The 19,662-nt window shown below is 44.1% G+C and overlaps 1 protein-coding gene across 2 annotated transcripts in view; it reads right to left on the bottom strand.

Annotated features, from left to right (window-relative positions):
* The window catches only part of DEPDC5 (DEP domain containing 5, GATOR1 subcomplex subunit), a 39,512-nt gene that overhangs the window by 2,124 nt on the left and 17,726 nt on the right, over positions 1-19,662 (bottom strand). Inside the window, exons 26-41 of one of the 2 annotated variants that reach the window (XM_056504330.1) lie at positions 18,602-18,758; positions 17,371-17,531; positions 16,863-16,980; positions 16,533-16,700; positions 15,490-15,709; positions 14,569-14,705; positions 14,119-14,224; positions 11,372-11,434; positions 9,640-9,791; positions 8,804-8,881; positions 8,233-8,365; positions 7,290-7,398; positions 6,782-7,006; positions 2,783-2,952; positions 1,655-1,826; positions 578-638 (exon numbers count right to left, since the gene is read on the bottom strand). In XM_056504330.1, coding sequence (XP_056360305.1) covers positions 578-638; positions 1,655-1,826; positions 2,783-2,952; positions 6,782-7,006; positions 7,290-7,398; positions 8,233-8,365; positions 8,804-8,881; positions 9,640-9,791; positions 11,372-11,434; positions 14,119-14,224; positions 14,569-14,705; positions 15,490-15,709; positions 16,533-16,700; positions 16,863-16,980; positions 17,371-17,531; positions 18,602-18,758 — 2,230 coding nt within the window. Of the gene's footprint in view, positions 1-577; positions 639-1,654; positions 1,827-2,782; positions 2,953-6,781; positions 7,007-7,289; positions 7,399-8,232; positions 8,366-8,803; positions 8,882-9,639; positions 9,792-11,371; positions 11,435-14,118; positions 14,229-14,568; positions 14,706-15,489; positions 15,710-16,532; positions 16,701-16,862; positions 16,981-17,370; positions 17,532-18,601; positions 18,786-19,662 lie in introns of those variants that run through there. The other variant, XM_056504329.1, reaches the window with a different exon arrangement.

Raw genomic sequence — 19,662 nt, 5'->3', positions numbered from 1 at the left:
AAGTTGATTTACAAACTAAAGTCCCTTACAAAAGGCAGCCCTTTCTGTCATGAAAAAAGCCCTTGGCAGCAACACTCTGAAAGAAACTGGCAGCTCAATCACACAAAGGGATAAGGCTAGATAGTGTCCAAAGCCTCCAACAAAAAAAAACTGGGCCCAACCTCCTCTGTAGAGTTCCCACTGCAGTCTCCTGCCTATTGCCAATCATAAGGTGTCATCAAGTTCGAGACTGTGCTAAATACACAAGGAGGAAATAACTGTCTCTTCTCAGGAAGAAGCTATTTACAGCCTTTCTGCTTCTAACTTAGAATAATGGGCACTTTCTAGAGGCAAGGCTCTCCCTAGGAGGAGGGTATGGCTCCTAAGGAGTGACAGGCTGAAACACCACCCAGCTGCCCCTTGCACCCACAGAGCCACCTCTGGGCATGGAGGCTGTGTTTTAGTCTAACAATCCGTAAGCAGACTTCAGAGAGGCAGACAGCACAGAACTCAAGTGACTCAGGGTTCAGCACAGACCATCCCACATTGTCCAGGGAGACAGGAACTGTTTGGTCACCCCACTGCACTGCAGACACACCTGTGTGCTATTGCTTCCTGGAGCAGATGCATTCGGTCCCAGTATGTTTCTGGCTCAAAGCCTGAAATTAAAAAAAAAAAAAAAAACAATTATATAGTAAAGCCACTTTATTCTATCCCTTTTCAAGACTTCAGTTTTCCTCAGGAGGACTCTGTGGACTCTCTTCTTTTTCCCTACCAATTTCTTTTGGTCACGTTTTTTGTCAGCTGTCTCTTAGAGATGTGTTTTATACACTCCAGTAGCAGACTCATCCCTGAATTTATTATTTGTGTCTCTTGAGATGAAGGAGAGGAACATAAAGGGGGGTGTGGGAGGGGGCAAGGAAGAAGAGTGGGCTGCTGTGTATCACAAGAGTGCTCTGAAAATATTTAATTCAGTCAGTTGGGTTATGGTGACCTTACAACATATAGATCTGTCACATTCATTGTACAGTTACACCTGGACACTGAGTCAAGGGTTAATGAAAATATTATATTTACTATTTTAAAACAGAGCCTTTTGCTAATTGTCCCTTCTCATGATGCAATTTTGCCCTCCTCTGCATGTGGACAATTCTCTGGTCTTGGGGTTCCACCTGAGGTTTACCACAACAAGCTCACTGCAAAGGGCGAGGTCACATTGCAGAAAAGGAGATTGCAGTTTCTCTGCTTAATCTCATGTGCAAACACTTACCATTAAAGTAACCATAGCAACAACAAAAGAGGGATGGCAGTGGTGAAAGCCCAATCTTAGGGAGGGAGGAGAATAAACAAATGCAGGATACAAATGCAGAGCAACTGTGGGTATACCAGCAAAACAGACACAAGAGTCTGTCAAACACAACAGCTACTGGATATGGGCTCTGTAAGGGTGTGCAGGGTAAGCAGCACTGGGGAGACCCCCCTTCCTGTGTGTTGGTGCTTCCTGCTGCCCACAATCAGCCCAGCACAGCGCCCTCCAGCACCTCCTTCCTGAGGGGCTGCTGACCTGTAAAAACAGCTCCTTCAGCCCCTAGGAGCTTCTTTACATCAGCTACGTGCCAACAGTGACCTGCTTGAACAAAGTATCCTGAGGGGTCAGAGAAAGTGCATTTCTTACCATCAAACAAATGCTCACTGCCCTCCTTGAGCAAGCAGCTCACATTGAGTGGGATGAAGAGCTGGGCTCGAAGGGGGTCCCCATACAAGTAACTGGGCAGAGCAAAGGGCCCCTCCAGGACTGGGACCAGCAGGAACCCACAGGACGTGGCTTTGCGGTGCCAACCCTGAACCTGAGAAGAAATTCAAACAATGAATCATAGCACACATGCCAGCTGATGAAGGGCACTTCTGTGCATAAGAGCAACTCATTCCCCAAGAATAGATCAGACATGCTCGATTCTCCACAGGCTCAGCTTGCTCTGCACAGCAGGCACACCAACATCCTTGCAAGCAAAGCAGCCAAAGCACAAGACATCAGGCTTTCCTTTTTCTGAAGTGCCCCATCAATCAGAGAGCATTTTAAAATAGGACATTTTTCAGGAACTGATTCAGCCTACTTATCACCAGTGGCTAAACACTTCTGCTTTACTGGAACAGTGCAATTGATTTTAAATAAAAGCAAAACCTAGTGCTGTCTGGCTGGGTGGGGTAAAACCTGGTGTTAAATAATTTGGGTTTTACAGAAGCTATATTAGGGAAAACAAAAAATCTAAAAATGAAATCTAAAAATTTAATCTAAAAATTAAAAAGTGACACGTTTTCAATTCAAAATGTTTTTAGCAAGTTAAAAAAGCCCTAAAACATTCCTGAGCAGGAAGAACACATTGCCTGGAAAAGCCCTGTTATGAAAGCAATTCCACTGAGATTTAAAGTTTTAAGGTTTGGGGATAGAAGGAATGTAATGTGAAACAGATTTTTTTCCAAGGACCTGGCTCAGGGCTTAAAATTTGCCTAAGGGGGACTTAAATTTATCACCTTGACCTGTGCTGATCTCTGCATACTGTGCATAAAACCCACTAAAAGCAGAACACACCCCTGCAGACAGAATGACTATAGATGGCTTGATAAACGCTGACCAGATGCAGCAACACAACCAACCACCAGGAAAATTACTTTTGGAAATAAAGGCAGATGCAAGCCACTGTCTCCCTCTCTAAGACTTCCTAATACAATGTCCCCATTTATCTAAAGGATCCAGAGGCCAGACAGGCATTTCTGTGGCTGTCAGAGAACACCAGGATCTCACCATCTCGAAAAGAACAGCTGCAGTCACTGCCATCCAGTGTAGCTTGATTTCAAAGGCAGCGTTCAGGGAGAAATTGCCATGGTAATAACAACTGCACCACTCCAGGCGGTCCGTGCGGTTGTTCACATCCACATCCAGCGTCACCGTGCGCTGCTCGGGCACCGTGGCAGCTGGGCAGCCAGGGCACAGCCAGGGGTGTTCAGCAGGGGCAAAGACAAGGTGGCACACAGGGTGAGGGGAACAGAAGAACCAAGATAAGTAATTTGAAATTAATTTGTCCTCCCATTCCTCCCCAGGTATTTTTGGGCTAGCAGAATAGTCCCAGAATGCCGCTCATCCAGATCACAAAAGACAAAAATCCTGAAGTATTTCTCATGTCAGGGGTATGTGCTACAGAATCACCTCCCCAAGCGGTCAAAAGACATTTCAGCTGCAATAAGGAGAGAGAACCAAGAACCCAGCAGTTAATCAACAGGCAATTGGTGCCATAATTAAGCATGGCTAGACAACACCAGCTTTTTCATGCCCAAAACATTCCAAATATTTCTATATACCTCCACCAGAAATCACAACAGGGTGCTGTTACATGGGGCAGGAGCATTCCAGGACTTTCCACAGCTAAAGGAGACTAGAAGTTAAACTTCTTGTTTCTTTAACCCCATATCAATATCCCACATTACTGCATTGTTGAAAGTGCACATGAACACTTTCTGTAGAAGCACAGAGAGTCAGCCAAAACATGCAGCAGCATTCTGACCACTGCAATAGCTCCTAGTGCTTTGCAGTAAGGGCTGGGATAGTGCCCAAGATCCAGCTCCCTTTGTGCCCCACACCAGCATCCCGGTGACAGAAACCCTCAGGTATCAGGCAGGGGAGGGAGAGAAGCACAGCAGTGGAAGTGACCTGGCTGGTGTCACACAGAGGACTGCAAGGCTGGGGCCAGAACCCAGATCTCCTGACCTGGAGACCAAAGTCCTGCTATGAAACACACCATCACTTTCAACTTTTATTTAGACAACTTCATAATTTCACATTTCTGGAATGTCAAAAATTGATGGAAAACAATGAGCTGCAAGGCTTCCATGGGAAAACTTCTGCCCTTTTTATCATTGCATGCATGAGGAATGGGTGTTATCTCTTGCTGAAGCATATGTGCATCCCTTTATAGGGTCAACTTTTAAATAATCTTATAATTTGATACCTTGATGGTTTTTAAAAAAATATATATTTTGAAATCCTTCCTCAACATAGATGGAAAGTTCCCACCTTCACTTCTACTGCAAGTTACCTGGAGGCACTTTTAAGGTTATAAGGAGATCCTTTATATTGCTATTACTGCAGTGTAGAACATGAGAAATAAAAACACAACAAAAACGAAAGAACATCACCCAGTTCTGTTTCATAAATAAGACCCATTTTTGTCTTTGGGAAATGTGTCACTTGCAATTTCTGAGTTGATCTGGTATTGTCAGACCAACACTGCGAGAGTTTCTTTTTCTAGCTTCTTTGGGGTATTGTGAATACAACACTTGTGGTCAGGAGGTTATGGTGCCAAATTTGTAACAAAGTGTGTTGGAAAACAACATCCTGGAAGCTGTGAAACCAAGGCAGCTCAGCGAGGTAGGTGTTGGTCATTAGCCAAGAGGTCAGCACACCACAGCCCAGTGTGCCCTAGCACACTGTGAAGAATGAGCTCCCTGCTCCCTTTAGACTGTTGCTTTTCCCAGAGAGTGCAGACTCTCTGTTAGGGCTGGACTGTCTCTCTCTGCCTTTGTCTGCAGCTACAATTCACAGGCAAAGCCAGAGGAACCCAGTCCAACAAGGTGAGCTAATCAAAAACACATCAAACACTGATGAGAAATGTCCACGTGTCTGAATTCAGAAGCTTCTGATTAAAACCAACTTGTTTTAATAGAATAGACTCTGGCTTCCATAGGTCAGACTTTAAGAGGACTCACCTGCTTCCCAATTGTCTTCTACTACTGAGTATTTAACTAATGGTTTACTAAGCAAATCGGAGAGGAGCAGGCAGGTTATTCTCCAGTCACAGACTCCACTACATACATGACTACAGTTGCTAGTGCATGCACTGCTACAAATCAAAGGGACAAGATTAGCTGTACCACAGGTCAGACTTCCACTGGGAAGGGAAAGGGGAAAGTCACTGGGCAAGTGATTGGGAAATTGGGAGGGATAAAGATTTGAGAGATACATGGAGCTTGTTCCAGAGCTCCCAATGCTTGCATGCAATTTTATGTCACAGCCTGACATTTAGGGAAGGTGGGGAGGGGAAGAAATAAAAACCACAACCTAATCAAGACCAAGAGAGGAACAAATGAAGTCACGTGGACCAGGGGTCATCTGGGTTTAGTAAAGCTCTTTACCTCAGATGAACTGCTGAAGTTTTTTTGGAATAGTGTTTAGAAGAGGGACAGCACAGAAGCACCATTTAAACTGGTTCCTTTGTAAGAAAACATCCATATTCAATTTTTCTACAAGAAACTATAATTCCTGGAAAATCCAGACTGCATGAGAGCAATCTGAAGGCATTTATCACTCATTCAAGAGCTGCAAATAGTAAAATGGACATAATTCCAACTGAAAAAGGAAAAGGAGAGCTACACAGGTGTATAATACCCACATGCTGCAGGAATACACTCTCTTCCTGGCTGGTGTTAAATGAAAGGTGGGAGGGACACTGAGGCACACTTCCACTCATCTCCATGGCTGCAGGCCTGCTGAGTCTCAGTCTTCTCAGCTCACAACAGAGCACAGACAGAGGAATATGAACTTCTCTCAGGCTAAATAGTGAGTAGGAGATCAAGCCATGAACAGGATCTGGCCCCAGTGCCTCCAGCCTCCACAATACTTTCATGCCAGCCTATGCTCAGGATTCAGCTCTGGCTAGCCACTGAGCTAATGAGGCTGGATAACAGCCAGGGCAACAGATTTATTGTGTGACAGGGAAAATAACCTGCATATGTTGACTTCAGGGAATTAACCATTAGTTCAGACTTCCTATCCTTAATGCTTTCTCATTTCTGGTGCTGTTCCTCTTCAAACAAGGCTCTCAGAATATACAAGGATTTCTGCAACTTCAGGTTTAAGAGATGCTACACCAGCAGTAAGACACTTCTCTTCAGAAGGTTAAATATGCACAACAGGAGAACAGCAAAATTTTTCTTTTTATCCTTAATTGCTAGGCCTTTAACAAATGCATCTAAATAAACCTGAAGTTGCAGTCCCATAGCAATGATTTTTCTCTTAAACAAGGAAAGAAGAATAAAAGCAAGTGACTCAGGCTGGCCTGGAAATGCAACAAGAAGCTGACAAAGCAAAAGGGTCAGTCCCAAAGCCAGCGTGTTTCACGGGCTGCTAGAGGCACTCAATATTACTCTCCACACATCAGAGAACATTAGATTACTGATGGGATCTTGCCCAGCAGCAAGATCTTCCTACTGCTTCCATACCACAGGGATCATCTGCAGCTGGGCTTCACAGACTTATTAATGTAAGGAGTCTGGTTCACATTAGCTAAAAAGCCTCCAGCACATCACAGAAGACTTCTAACACATCTGGACCTCACTGTGGCTTTTGGCCCTAGGAAGCAATCAGATATGTAATTTTAAGAACAGTTTGGTTGCTTTGCTGTTCTCACAACTTATCCCTCCATACTCCTCATAGTATGTAAAGAGTCTCTCTGGATTTGCAAGGAGACAAAGTATTTTCCTCCCTAAATTCTAGAGGTTCAGGATAAGGAATACTTTAAGCAATGCTTATTATTGTATTCCAGTACTTTGAATGAAAGTTTCCTGCCCAGCCAGTGAAACACACCTTCAGCATAAGAGAACGAGTCCTCATGCAAGACACTGTAAGGCCAGCATGAAATTTGCAGCTTTACTGCTGGTCCACGTGAGATCATACCCTTGGCTGGCTGCTCTTCCCCTTTCAAACTATCCCCTGGAACTTCCCCAGCTGTCACCTGTGCTGTGCATCTACCTAAGAGTGCAGCTGCCTGGCTCCGTCCTCCGAAACTGCGGCTAAAGGAACTGTGCCTACTTGCATAGGAGGCGGGGCGGCTGGGCAGCCAGGGCAGGAAGAACGCCGGGATCTCCGAGTGCAGGAGCTCTTCTGCCACAAAGGCCACCTCAAACCATTTCCTCTGGAAGGCTGAGAAGTCATCCATGGCAGCTGTGTGCCACATGGCAGGCTGCTGCAGCCCCACTGCATAAGGGGAAGGGCAAGTCCAGTTAGAAACAAGTGGACAAGACTCCGATAGATAAACAGTTCTTGATGAAAAAGAGGCAGGATAAAAATTACTTTATTTTCTGCTATTCTTTTTTTTTTTCCCCTTATCTGAAAGGGCCAAATTTCTCAGAGTCTCTTGAGATCAGTGGTTTTGGCTGCTCCCAAAATGCATTCCTACTGCAGCACCCCTAAGAACCAAGAACAGCCTAGTGATTATGCAAAGAGATAATGAGGAAACTCTTGTAATAACAATGCTGACCTCGGTCTGGTTCTTTGTCCACAACAATCTTGTAAAAATAAAAGCCATAAATAAAGGTTCGCAAAGCTTCTCCAGATGCATGGACAATAAGCTGCTCTTCTAACATTTTCTGAACAAGAAAAAGAACAGAGCAAACATGATAAAAAAGAAATCACTCTTCCAGTTACATAAAAAGCTTGCTAGAGAACATTAGGAAGTAATTTTCTTATCCTTGACATCTTTTTGTCCAGATATATGCCTAACAAGAATACTGGCAAAGTTATTTCTTGATATTCAGTAAATGTAGCAATTTCTTATCTCCCTGAGAAATTACATCTAACCTTTCCACAGATGTCTGTCTTCCTCCCATACCCTGCTCTGGTTTTATAGATGGACTTATACAAGGTAAGAGTTTGGAAGCATTCAAAATTCTCTGTTAATTGATATGGGATCTCAGCAGAGGAATGAACTCCAGAACATTTCCAACCTCCTGCCCCTGACACAGTTCAATACAGAAAAATCCCTTGATGAATACAGGCAGTGTTCCTGCATAAAGTGTGTCTGCTTCAGAATCCGTAACAGAAAGGTCATATGCTGGTTTTATTACAACTTTATTAACTAATTATTGGAAAGCAAAACCAAATCACAGCCTAGTGCCTCAATTCCAACACAATGCAGAGTACTTGGTAAGTACCAGCTAATTGGAGGTTATAAACAGAACCATCATCATATAAGTAGAAAGAAAAATGTATTACTAGTGAAGAATATGTTGCTGTTTTGTGAAAGGGAATCCAAGAAGTGTCATCATTATCTCATACTCTATTGATCATTACATTCAATACTCATGCATAAAAGGATTTTAATAATCAACAGAAATTATTGCTATGCTTTGCTCTAAAACTTTACTTTCTTCATAGAGTGAGGCATTTCTGGCCCTCCATATGCTCCCATACAGCTCCCTTACCTGCATTATGTCAATGGCCATGGCCTGGGTGTGCACCCCTTCCACATTATTCACCAGCCAGTGCACAACTTCTGCACTGATGAAGCAGTAGGGGGAGAGGCCCTTCTGTTCAGACAGGAGCTGGATCCCTGTGCTGAAGCACAGCAAGTCACATGTGTTAACACAGGCTGATCAAGAGCTCTTTTAAGTAACAAAGACAAAAATCACTGCTGGGGGAAGAAAAAAAGTATGTGGGGGGAAAGATAGAATTCAGGACAAGAAATGCACAGTGCCCCTGGAGTAATGTCTCATTGGCTTTTGGTAACAAGATGAAGAGCTGACATTGACAGCCCTTTAGTGACTTACTGGGAATTCTTGATTTGACAGGGTTCTGGGACTCTAATAATTGAAGTCTTTGCTTGTATCTCAATTTCTATAAAACTCCTTATTAGAGAGTCTGGAACTGAATAACAAAAGGAATTTTAAAACTCTTCAAAAGCTGACATGGGGCTCTCCTTTGAGTGACTCCATTTCTCATGTCCCTTATTAAACACCTCATCAGATGTTAAGCACATTTATATTAAAAACTTACGTGGGGTGTTTCATGGCTTCAAGAATCTCTACCAAGGTGGAAGAGGAAGTCAGAACACTTGTTGAACACTGCTGAGAGCTGGGCAGTAAACAGAAGCACATTCAAAAATCAAGGAAGTTGCCAGATTTGTTCAAATTTGTAAATTTAAGAAAATTGCTCTGTCTTCTCAACAATGACTTTGCCACATTTATTTCCTTTTTCATCTCAAGAAGGATAACTAAAAGCATCAGATGAGTATTTCTCCCCTGAGGTCACCAAGACATTACTATATGGACCCAATGTACAATAACATCCAGCTGTACTCAGCAGCAATTGAGAGCAAACATTTTGAAGTTGGCTAATTTTCTTTTTACTGTAATATACAACCATAGGAAACAGGTGCTAAAAAAGTTCATTTTCAACATTGCTTCCTCCCCAGTATCTTGCTTCCAGGTTAGAACCTCTTGGATTTCAACAACCTACTTGCTTCAATTCGACCTGCAGGTCCCTCCCCTTGCCAAAACAGACAGAAGATGTCAATTCAAAGCCTGGTTTCCTACTAGTGGATTTCAGAAATGGAATTTCTTCATTTCTTGAAGAATGAAGCCTTTCTTGTGGGTGGAGAAATCAGGCCTTGTGTTCATTTAATTCTGGAAAACTGGGTTGCAGGGCTTATTTTACTACCACTCTCTCTGCACGTGGAAATGCTGCAGTAAGGTCTTGTGACAAGAGCCTGCTCATGCTGACAGGCACAGCACAGCCTGTTCCCAGGTTCCTGTTTAAGTGCCATTCCCTGACACCAGAAAGGGGCTGGAATTGAACAGCTCTGCAGTACAGCACTGCTGTGCCTCTCCTACCTGCCCTCTGCAGCACCAGCTGTGCTGTATCCCAGGTCTGCAGCATTCTGGGTGCTCCCCAGGGTCTGGGTGCTGCCCCTGTCAGGGACCTGCCCCGAGGGTAGCAAGCTGCTGCCATCTGAGGTTGCAGGAACTGATTGATCAATAGAGACCTGGGAGGAGTGAACAAAGCAACATTTCTATGAAATTCATCATGTAATCTATTTCCCATCTTCTCACCTCCCTACATCATCCATGCCTCAGCCCAAGTTAGTCAACAACAAGCAATACTCTAAGGAAGCATAACAAGCATATGCAGAAGGGATAAATACAGTCTTATTTAGTCATCCCTACAGAGCTCCTGACAAACAACAAATTCAGACCCAAATAAAGATGAGGATCACCAACCCAGCAACAACTGCATTGAGACAACCACTGGCAAACCAGCAATACCAGTCCAAACCTGAAAATTTCAACCCAAGGGAATAACTATGATTTATAAGCACACAATAGACAGAACAGGACACTTAATCACTATGGAAAAGTAGTAAGCATTTAGCAAATATAGTTTCAAGTTTAACTCTCAAAAATATGCAAATGTATCACACGAATTCAAGTTTCATAATGCTCAAAAAAGAAAAAAAAAAAAAAAATCAGCTCCTCTTCCCTCCTTTCTCAGGGCAGTATGAGAAGGCTGGTTGACACCCACCCACACCTATGTCGCCAAGACAACAGGAACACTTTCCTCCCGCAGGAACACTCACACTATTCCAATGGTAGACTGAATAGTTCACAAAATTAACATAAAATCATTCCAGAAAGAGCATGAATGCTGAAGGATGCAGCTAGGCGCAGGCTGTAATTGCCATCTGTCATTAACACGTATGGTTTAGTAAAGGCACATTATATAAAAGCTGGAGGGTGGGGGAGAGAACACGAACGGCAGAGTAACTAACTCAAGCTGGTGTAAATATGGGGGCTGCTCTGCAGTGATGAATCCACAGCACATACACAGATAAAAATCACAAAGATGGTAGCTTGACTTAGGTCTGACAGCCAAGAGTCCTTTATTCATGCCATCTCTCACATCCCAAAAATCCCTAATGGCAGATGTCTCTTTTTGGGCAGCCAAAACCAGCAGATGCTTCAGGGTCAAAACTCTACAGTGCCAGCAAAAACCTCTCTGCCTCCTCAGGGCTCACTTCAAGCAGCAGCATTTCCTATGGCCACACTGTAACTGCTAATTCCTATCTGGTGTTAAGTGGACAAATGACTTCTGTCACAAGGACTCTTTTAAACCAAGATGATACTATATATTTTCAGCTCCGGTTGTTCAGGAATCCAAGGACACAATTTGACTTGGATATCTCCAGAGTCATCTGTCAATCAAACGCCACAGAAGAAATTTAGCCAAGAACCAGACAAGTGAGCTGTTGCCATTTTGGTCAGTGAGGGAAGATGGAAAACAAGAACTTACTGAAAAACAAAATGAGCAGCTTTGGTAGTTGACAAGACAGTACTGCAAAGGACAGCAAGACAAGGCACATGAACATCCAAAACACAGCACAAACATTGAATGGTGGAAAAAAATGGTTGCATCTGCCACTTTGTCCTGCCAATGCTATATATCTCACTCTCAGTCAGAGTATCTGGAAGCTAACACAGGCTCCCAGCATGGCAAGCTCAGGACACAAATGCTGTCCACCACCTCAATCCAAAAGCCAGAGATGACAACAACCCATTCCAAACTAACCTGGGAGTAGAAGGTTGAAGCTGTGCGTGGGCTGCGAACAAAGTCCATAAAGAAGGCCCCATCCTGAAGGCATCAGAGGAAGTAGGCCCATTAATGGCAACAGCAACAGGAACAGGAATTGAAGAAAAGCAAATACAAGGTTGTGCAAGTATGAAATGACCACAGAGAGAAAGTATGAGGAGAATGCAAATCCCAGACCCAGAAGGTCAGATGCAGCAGAATGCACAGCATCAGGAATTACTCACACACATCTTTACTTTCTCTCTCTGTAACAAGACATTGCTCTTCCTCAGCACAGATGCTTTCCCAACATTTTTAAACCCACACTGATCAGAAGCCAATTGAAACTGCAGCCTTCCCTCCATACTTCAAAGGAGAAAGTCTTGAACTCTGAAGTATGGGGGCTTCCACCTCAAATACAAAACTGAAATACAGAAACCACAGGTGTAATGACAAATATCTAAAGTAGGACCATTTTTTTTCTAATCTCTTAGACATTCAAATGATAAAGAGGAAGAGGCAAAGGAGCTCTTTCCAGGAAGTGCCCTCTACCTCTTAAATGCAGGTCTGGTATGGTGCAAAGGAAAGGGAAGAAAAACTAATCACAAAGATCCTTCCAACACTGTGTTTAATTCTTCATGCAAAATTGAACAGACACTGCCTGTGCTATGTTCCTGCCTACTTACAAATCCTGCTGAATTTATCCCCAGCTGCTATTCAAAGATGTGTCAAGATTCTCTTATCATATAAGACAACGCAGTGGAACTCACTTAGATTTTCATTCCCTATTTGCAATTCTTTATTCTGCTCCCTAGGCAAAATATGTTTCTCTAGCCTGCAGTTAAGATGACGTTTACCTTAGTACAAACATATAAAACATTTTCTGGAAAGAATCAATGCCAGGGTTACATGACTGGCAATTTACACAGCACAGAAACAGATCCATAAGGGCAAAGACTTCCCAAAGAGATCATGGCTCAAGGGAACTCACTGGGTTAAAACCACACTGTGTTGCCCAGTAACTGGCTCAACTGACCTGTCAATTCTACTCTGAAACAAAGTCAAGTGAGGCCGGTGCCTCAGTTTTGGTCTGGAATAACTTGAGCATTGCAGAGCGTCCTAGAAAAGCACTTGCTCCCTTAGCTGCAGGCAGAGCTCAGAGCTGTGATAATTTGTCAGTTCTCTGGCTGGAAAGCCAGACCTCCCTGTGCAGAGGAGCCCTGCAGGGGCTGTGACATGAGGCACACACTTGCTTCTGCTCCCAAGTGAGCACAGTGCTGTCTGCCCACTGGCATCTTTCCAACAGGCATGAGCCATCAATTAGGAGATTCCAATTGCTTGTCTCCCAGTCCCTGAGTGTAAATATTTACAGGAGTGTTTACTGCTGCAGCATGAAAGGCCTTCAATTGATAACACTCTTCCAGAGCCTCCAGTTAGCCTTCCAAAGAGGCTTTTGAACATTACTTATAACATTACTCATGATGGCATTTTCTCTCTGCTAATTTGGTCCCAGCACACTCCTGTGCTACTGCTAGGGGAGCCCACTTTGCCTTTTCCCCCCTCTGCCATGCAGAACAACTGGACACAACATTCTTCCCTCCTGTATGTCACATGGAATTTTCACCAGTTTTACTGGTAAAAAGAGACATTTAACATTTCTGTATTTAAAGAGAGAAGCTGATTTTTCAAAATGGTAGAAGAGAAGCATGCAAAGCCTGAATTACAATGTGGAAGTTTGCACACACACCTCAAGTCAGTTTGAGCACCTACTCTCTCCAGGCCTAGTACAGACTCTCATCTGGGCTCTCCAAACAGTAATACTACGAGTAAGTGTCTAGTGCTAAGATGATCACAGTTGTTCTACTACTTCAATTTTCAATATCTAGGTCTCCAAGATAACACAAAACTTGTTCCTGGTGGTAGCACAAAACAGTGGCTGCAGAAACATTAGATCCTTAGAGAAAAATGCTGAAAGAAGTGGTTGACAGTGGTGAATCTGAGAACTTCTTTGCAATATTTGAACTGTTGAAACCAAAGACAGGTCACATTTAAATCCTCTATCCTTATTCAGTTCTTTGTTACTTCTGTTGAAAGACCTTCATGTCAGAACACAGAAATTAATCAAATATTTCTGGTTGGACATGGAGGTGGAGTTCCTGCTCCCACAGGACAGTTGACAGAAGGGCTGAGGGATAGCACAGTCTTTTCTTTAAGTGTCCCAAGAGAGCTCCAGGAAAAACACTTTCTTCAGCCTGGAGTCCAGCCACTGAAGGAATGACATCTAAATCACTTCTCAGGAACACACCCCCTCCTCTAAACAGAGGCAAGAGACTCAAGCTCCTGCTGTTAAAATCCCACTCAGTGTTCACACAGTCACAATCTAGAAGTTGACTTTGCTCTCCAAGACAGCCTGCACACAGATGCACACAGCACTGTACTGCTACACCCAGAAGTCAAGCCATGACTGAACTGAAATGGGCCACCAGCAAAGGAAATGCACTGATTAGCAAACAGCACTTAGATCAGCAAAATGCTGAGATGGCATCCCAGGGATTCCCTATCATTGCCACACTTACAGAATTGAATTCCTCTGCCCTTGCACACAAAGGCCAGTACAGGATCAGCCCTTTCTGGATTAGACATAAGATGTGGTATGATGCAGCCAAGTGCTCAGAGAAACACCTTTGATTATTTGAGGAATTCTTGTGCAAAAACAGCAGCTAGAAAAAAAGTCCAGAAGCCCTTACCTTCCGAGGGCTGTCCATGTAGGTGGGTGTGATAGCAATGTTCCCACTCTCTGAAGGCTGCCCAGAGCTCTTCCCAGCAAGCATGGCTGCTTGCTGCTCCCCCCAGGGTCCTGAAAGGAAAGGAAGGAACACAGAGTTTATTTAAACATACTTTGTGTCAGCTTCCCCCTAAAGGCAACTTTTGCAGGGAGGGTCCTGCTGCATTTTCAGATATCGCACACACTGAAGCACAGATCCAACATTCCTCAAGGGCCTTTTACCCTCCACAAACAACATGGACACTTGAACTCAGTTTCATTATGCACGTGTAATACTAATTTAGCATTAAAAACATTAATCTCTTATGTATTTAACACAACATGAGGCAAAGTTGCCCAAATATGCTTTAGCCAGCCCAGATGCAATATGCAGGAAGGATGTTCTAGGCCCTTCACACAGCCTGCAGAGACTCACTTCTGACTGGCTTCCATCTGCAGCAGAGCTGAGAGTGCTGAGGTTCCTTTTTTCCCAATGGGAGGCCCAGACTGCTCCAGAGAGTGAGTGGGAATTGGACCAGCAATCTGCAAGCCTTTCATGGCAGATCCTTTCTGACAAAGAAAAAATGGAAGCACAGACTTAGTCAAGCTAGGCTTAACTAGTAAGCAAGAATGAGCACACTTTAAAAAGGGAGTCAAACCATTGGTAAACAAGAAGTGGAATAGCCAAGTGTCTCATGTGGATGCTATTCTGAAAAGAAAAAGTCTGTTATTCTAGAAAAGGTGAATTTGCTTCAAAATAAATTACCCCATTTGCTATGAGAATGGGAACAGGATTTAATACACATTAGCCAGTTTCTTTTCAGCCTCTCGAAATTACTGTTTACCAAAAGATTCACTCACGTTTCTCTTTTCCCAAACCTTCTCCTGAATCTGCAGCACAGAACCAACCCAAGTTAACCCAGAAGTGACCAGCTCAGCTGCCTCAGAGCCCTTTGGATGAACTGTCTGCATCACAAGACAGAGTGGTGCACCCTGGCTAAGCCCACCTGCAGCACAGAGCAGGGCACACCTGCAAAGAGGAGGCAGCAGGCTCGTGGGTAAGAAAAGACTGGCCATGGTATACAACAGAGCAGTACTAGGCCAAGAGACTAGAGAAGGGCCTGGCTTGTCCCTGAGCCTGGCTCCAGTCACAGCAGTACAGGATGCTCATCCCAGGGAAGTTTCCTTCGAGCTGTTAACAAACCCCACTGCCTGAAAGCTGGCACAGCACACGGTCAGCAGTGTCCTTTAGGGCTGGGTTACAGGGACACAGAGACTGGGATGGACGGGCTGTCCCTGCTAAGGCCCCAGCAGCGGCTCGGGCCACACCCAGCCCCAGGGGCCGGGCACTCACTCGGATCATGCGATCGGAGCGGTGGCGGCGGCGGATGCGGTTCAGGCCCTCCACGAAGCGGATGAAGCCATCGAGGAGCTGCCACTCCTCCTCGTCCGAGCGCGGCTTGTCGCCGTACACGTCGCAGTGCGCCTCCCCCTCCATGATGCGCTTGGTGGCGCTGATGCAGGCGGGCAGCAGCAGGAAGCGCGTCCTCCAGAACTTCAGCGACTCGATCAGGCTGCAGGAATGGGGAAGGCACCACAGAGCTCAGCAATTTCCTGGGAAGGGTTTTCCAGAATCTAAAGTATAAATCTACCTGCTGCACATTTCAGTGAGCGCAGTGACCACCCGAGACAGAATGAGCACACGTGTAAAGGAATGGGCAGCAATTTGAATGTCACTGGCAGCAAGGTTATCGAGTAATTGTCACACACAGATATGCTCTCTTTTCTGTAAAAAATAGGCCCCAAAAGCTTTTTCTCTAAAATATGCAAGCAAAAAGGAATTTTCAAGGTGCACATTAGCGTAGGAGTTATTTTGACTGAGATCTGAAAAGAAAAGATGATAAAGACTGGTTGTGTGGAGAGAAGGTATCAAAAAAGCTATTGATACTAGTGGAGATATTCCACATTTCTGGTAAGCACTTGCTTCACAGCTTAGAAGTTGGACTGCAGTCAAGCCCAGCACTCAAGAAACCCTGCAACAGCTTCAAAATAAATGGAAGTTTTGAGTCAGATCCAAAAATCAGTTAGAAGCCAAGAAAAGCATCTGTGTGGTACAAAATGCCATCTTATTTCTTTGCGTTTGTAGCAGGGGAAAAACGAAGTTCATGCTGGATTTGGAGATCAAGAGCCTGTATCAAAGGTCAGATAATGCAGCAGCAACACAGAGCAAGGTTCCCACAAGGCAGCAGCTGCTGGGAGCTGACAGTGAAAGCAGGCCAGATACTCTCCCTGGAGTACTGCGCATTCGGGGGTTGAACTTCATGATGAAATTTTAGGCCAAAAAGGAAAGGAGGCAATTAGGACACAGAACAGTCTGGATGGAAAAGGAGCTCTCACCTGAAATCCTCTGAGCCAGCAGAGCAGATATACTGATCCAAGTAATTCCACTTGTACTCTTCTAGTCTCTCATGGGAAAATTCTACCCAGCAAGAGACAAATTCAGAGTCAGAGTGTGAGGGGCACAAGCTGTAGGTGTAGTTTATCTGAGCAGATTCATATGGATACCTAAAAGACCAAACACAAGCATTAATCTCAGCATTATTGATACTGGCGCTTATCTTTCTTCTTCTAAAATGAAAGATGATGTTCTTTCAAGCAAGCACAGAGCTGGAGAAGAATGTTCATCTGAACACTGACTGCAAACTGCTCAAGCAGAGAGATACTCACTTTGGCAGGTACCGAGTCACAGTAATTATTTTGTCTTTTAAGGCGACTTTGTGGAAAGTACGGCCCATGCTCAGCCAGTACTGATCCTCCTCCTCAGGTCTATTTCTTGACACAAGACCTAGTTGTAAAAAGCAAAACCCTTTCAGTTTACTGCAGGACTTAGAACTTTATCAACAAACTGTGCCTATAGAAAGAGACTTCAGAACTGGAGTCCAGAAGTGGCCTTATGAACTCAGCACAAGCTAAAATCCATCTTTCAGGCCACATTTTTAGGGAGCAGTTGCTCAAGGAGTCTTTTGCTCTTACAGTTAAGATTTGCTAATACCATAAGCAAAGAAGAGCACTTGGGATTCATACACCACCCATTTAGAACTTCCCTGAGCAGAACCACCAAAGAAAAGCCAACAAAGTTAAGCAACTGATGGATTTGCCTAATTCGAGGTTTCTGGTTACTGGGACTGGCAGAAGGAAAGAGAAAAGCCTGACTTGTCAAGGCCAGGTCACTCACCTCTGCTGTAGAGGGGACTGCTGCTGAGAGGGGGTGGCACAGCTGGAGCTGGTTTCTGTGGTTTGGATTGCACAATAATCTGATAGCCTTGCATGAGACGCTGACAAATGAATTCCTCAAACACCTGCTGGGCTGTCATCTGCACTCCTTCCTCATCCCTCCTGGACACAAAGGTTAAGCAGACCTAGAATAAGGAAGCTGACCACACACCTATTCTTAGCTCTGCTCTCCCACCTGTCTGTGAGAGCAGGAGGGGAAAGGGGCACCTTTAGACACAGGGTGATTAACTGTCTGGCATATTTACTGCTGACTTTGAAGGCACTTTGGCAACTAGTACCAAGTTTGCCTACAGCAGTTGTGAAACAATAAATTCCCCAAAGATGACTTCTTGAGCACTTTGCAGGCAGCCTCAGTGCAGTTTGTACATGTTCAGGAGAGCTCAGAATGCCAGTGGGCAGCACTGCTCCAGCCTATCCCACAGCGGGAAGTGGAGAGCAGAGAGGGATTAGAGGACACATTCACTTTAGTGCAATCTTTTCTGAATATCTCTGCCTACTGGCATTTCTTTCAGGTGTTTCTTCATTAATCCCATTACTTCCTACATATTTTAATCATCCTGATTAATACTTCAGGGTTTTTTATTCCCATAAAGCAATAACATGAGCAGGTCTTCTGATGTCTTACAAGTTATGGAAAGACTGAAAAACGTTCAAGATAATGAGACTGCTTCAGTAAAAAAAAAAAAAGCAAACCAACAAACTAACCCTATTAAAGTTACCAGAGATCTCCAAGACAAGCAGAGAAGTTCTGTTTGTCCAACTAACACTGTTTTTCATCAAGATTCTTTAAACTAAATATCCTTTAGAGTGAGGATAATCATCTTAAATACTGTGTCCACATGCATTTGCTCATTTAGTATTTCCAAAACACTTGCTAGAACATAGATTAACAGATAATAGCTTGAGGTTGAATATTTTGATCAAAACACAACAGAAAAGAGACGTAAAAACTTGTATCCAAACAATTTCTAACATAAAATCTACAGAGCACACCACACTGTCACGTGGGAACACCAAAAAAGGTCCAAAGCTACCACTCAAAAAAACCAGAACAATGTAAGTATTCTGCTGCTCTGTTAGCAATCCATCATTCACTTGTAGAGGCTGCAGTGATCCTCTTCCATCACCTGCTCCTTAAGCACAGGGCTGTAGAGGGGAGGTGCTGGCCAAACCTGTCAATGTCAGCCTCGGGCAGCAGGTCGTAGCAGCCCTCCGTGTAATCGTTCTGCAGGCTCTGGCGGTCGGGGAAGTAATCCGTGGTGAGGGGGAGGCAGGCTGGGGTTGTGAGGGATTTCCAGTCCACTCCAACTGTACAACAGAAGCCTGGCACTATGGGGGGAGCAGACAGCGTCAGAACTGCCTCGTTGTGTCATGGGGGCACACAAGGGGGACACGTGTGGTCACCCATGGAAAAACAGGGTGCACAGCAGGATGAAGGAAGTGCATGAAGAGGAGAGTTAAAAAGAATGAGAGATGAAAAACGGAGTTGGCATAAAGTCAACAGGGACAAAAAGGGATGTAGAATGGGAAGGGAAAAAGAAAACAGGATGGGAAGAAGGGAGGGAGAGAAAGAGACAGAGTTTGTTAAACAATGCAGTGCACATGCTGATTCAATCCCATCATGCAAAAGGCATTCATAGTTAATACATTTAATTTCCTCTTGATTGAAAGCTAGAGCTGACATAGCTACTGCTCTTCCAAAATTACAGCAAGTCAAGTGCAGTTACGGATTATTAATAAAAAGATCAACATTCCAAGTCTGAACAAGAAAGTCAGACCAGTTTTGCATCCTAGACAACTGCAGAAGGAGCTGGAGAGGAGGAGAGAAAGAATGACAGACCAGCCTCTTTCTGGAATAGTACAACAGCAGAAAAGGGAGTACTTCCATAGTTATAAAAACAGAAGATATATCCAGAGGGGTGGGAAGACCAGAAAAATAGTAACTTGGAAAGCAATCTTTTCCCACACCCTTTCCTAGAGCTATGCTGCAGTTCTGAGATTACAGGGATCTGAAACTAGACATTGGAAAGGAAAAGTTAACTAGATTATACCAAATCATCAGCTCACCACTGCATTACATTCTGACCCAATTTAAACAATCTGTATCACCTACTGATGCTTAACTTCTTGTCACAGAGATCCTACAGACAGAAACTTATTTTACTATATAAGTGTTAACACCAGTGGCAGGAACACTGCACAAGAAAGGAACACAGGACAGACTGCTACAAAA

The sequence above is a fragment of the Oenanthe melanoleuca genome, chromosome 15 (assembly GCF_029582105.1).
Source record: "Oenanthe melanoleuca isolate GR-GAL-2019-014 chromosome 15, OMel1.0, whole genome shotgun sequence".
Taxonomy (NCBI): Eukaryota; Metazoa; Chordata; class Aves; order Passeriformes; family Muscicapidae; genus Oenanthe; species Oenanthe melanoleuca.
Note: the sequence above shows the minus strand (reverse complement) of the source record. Positions and strands in the feature narration are given on the sequence as shown.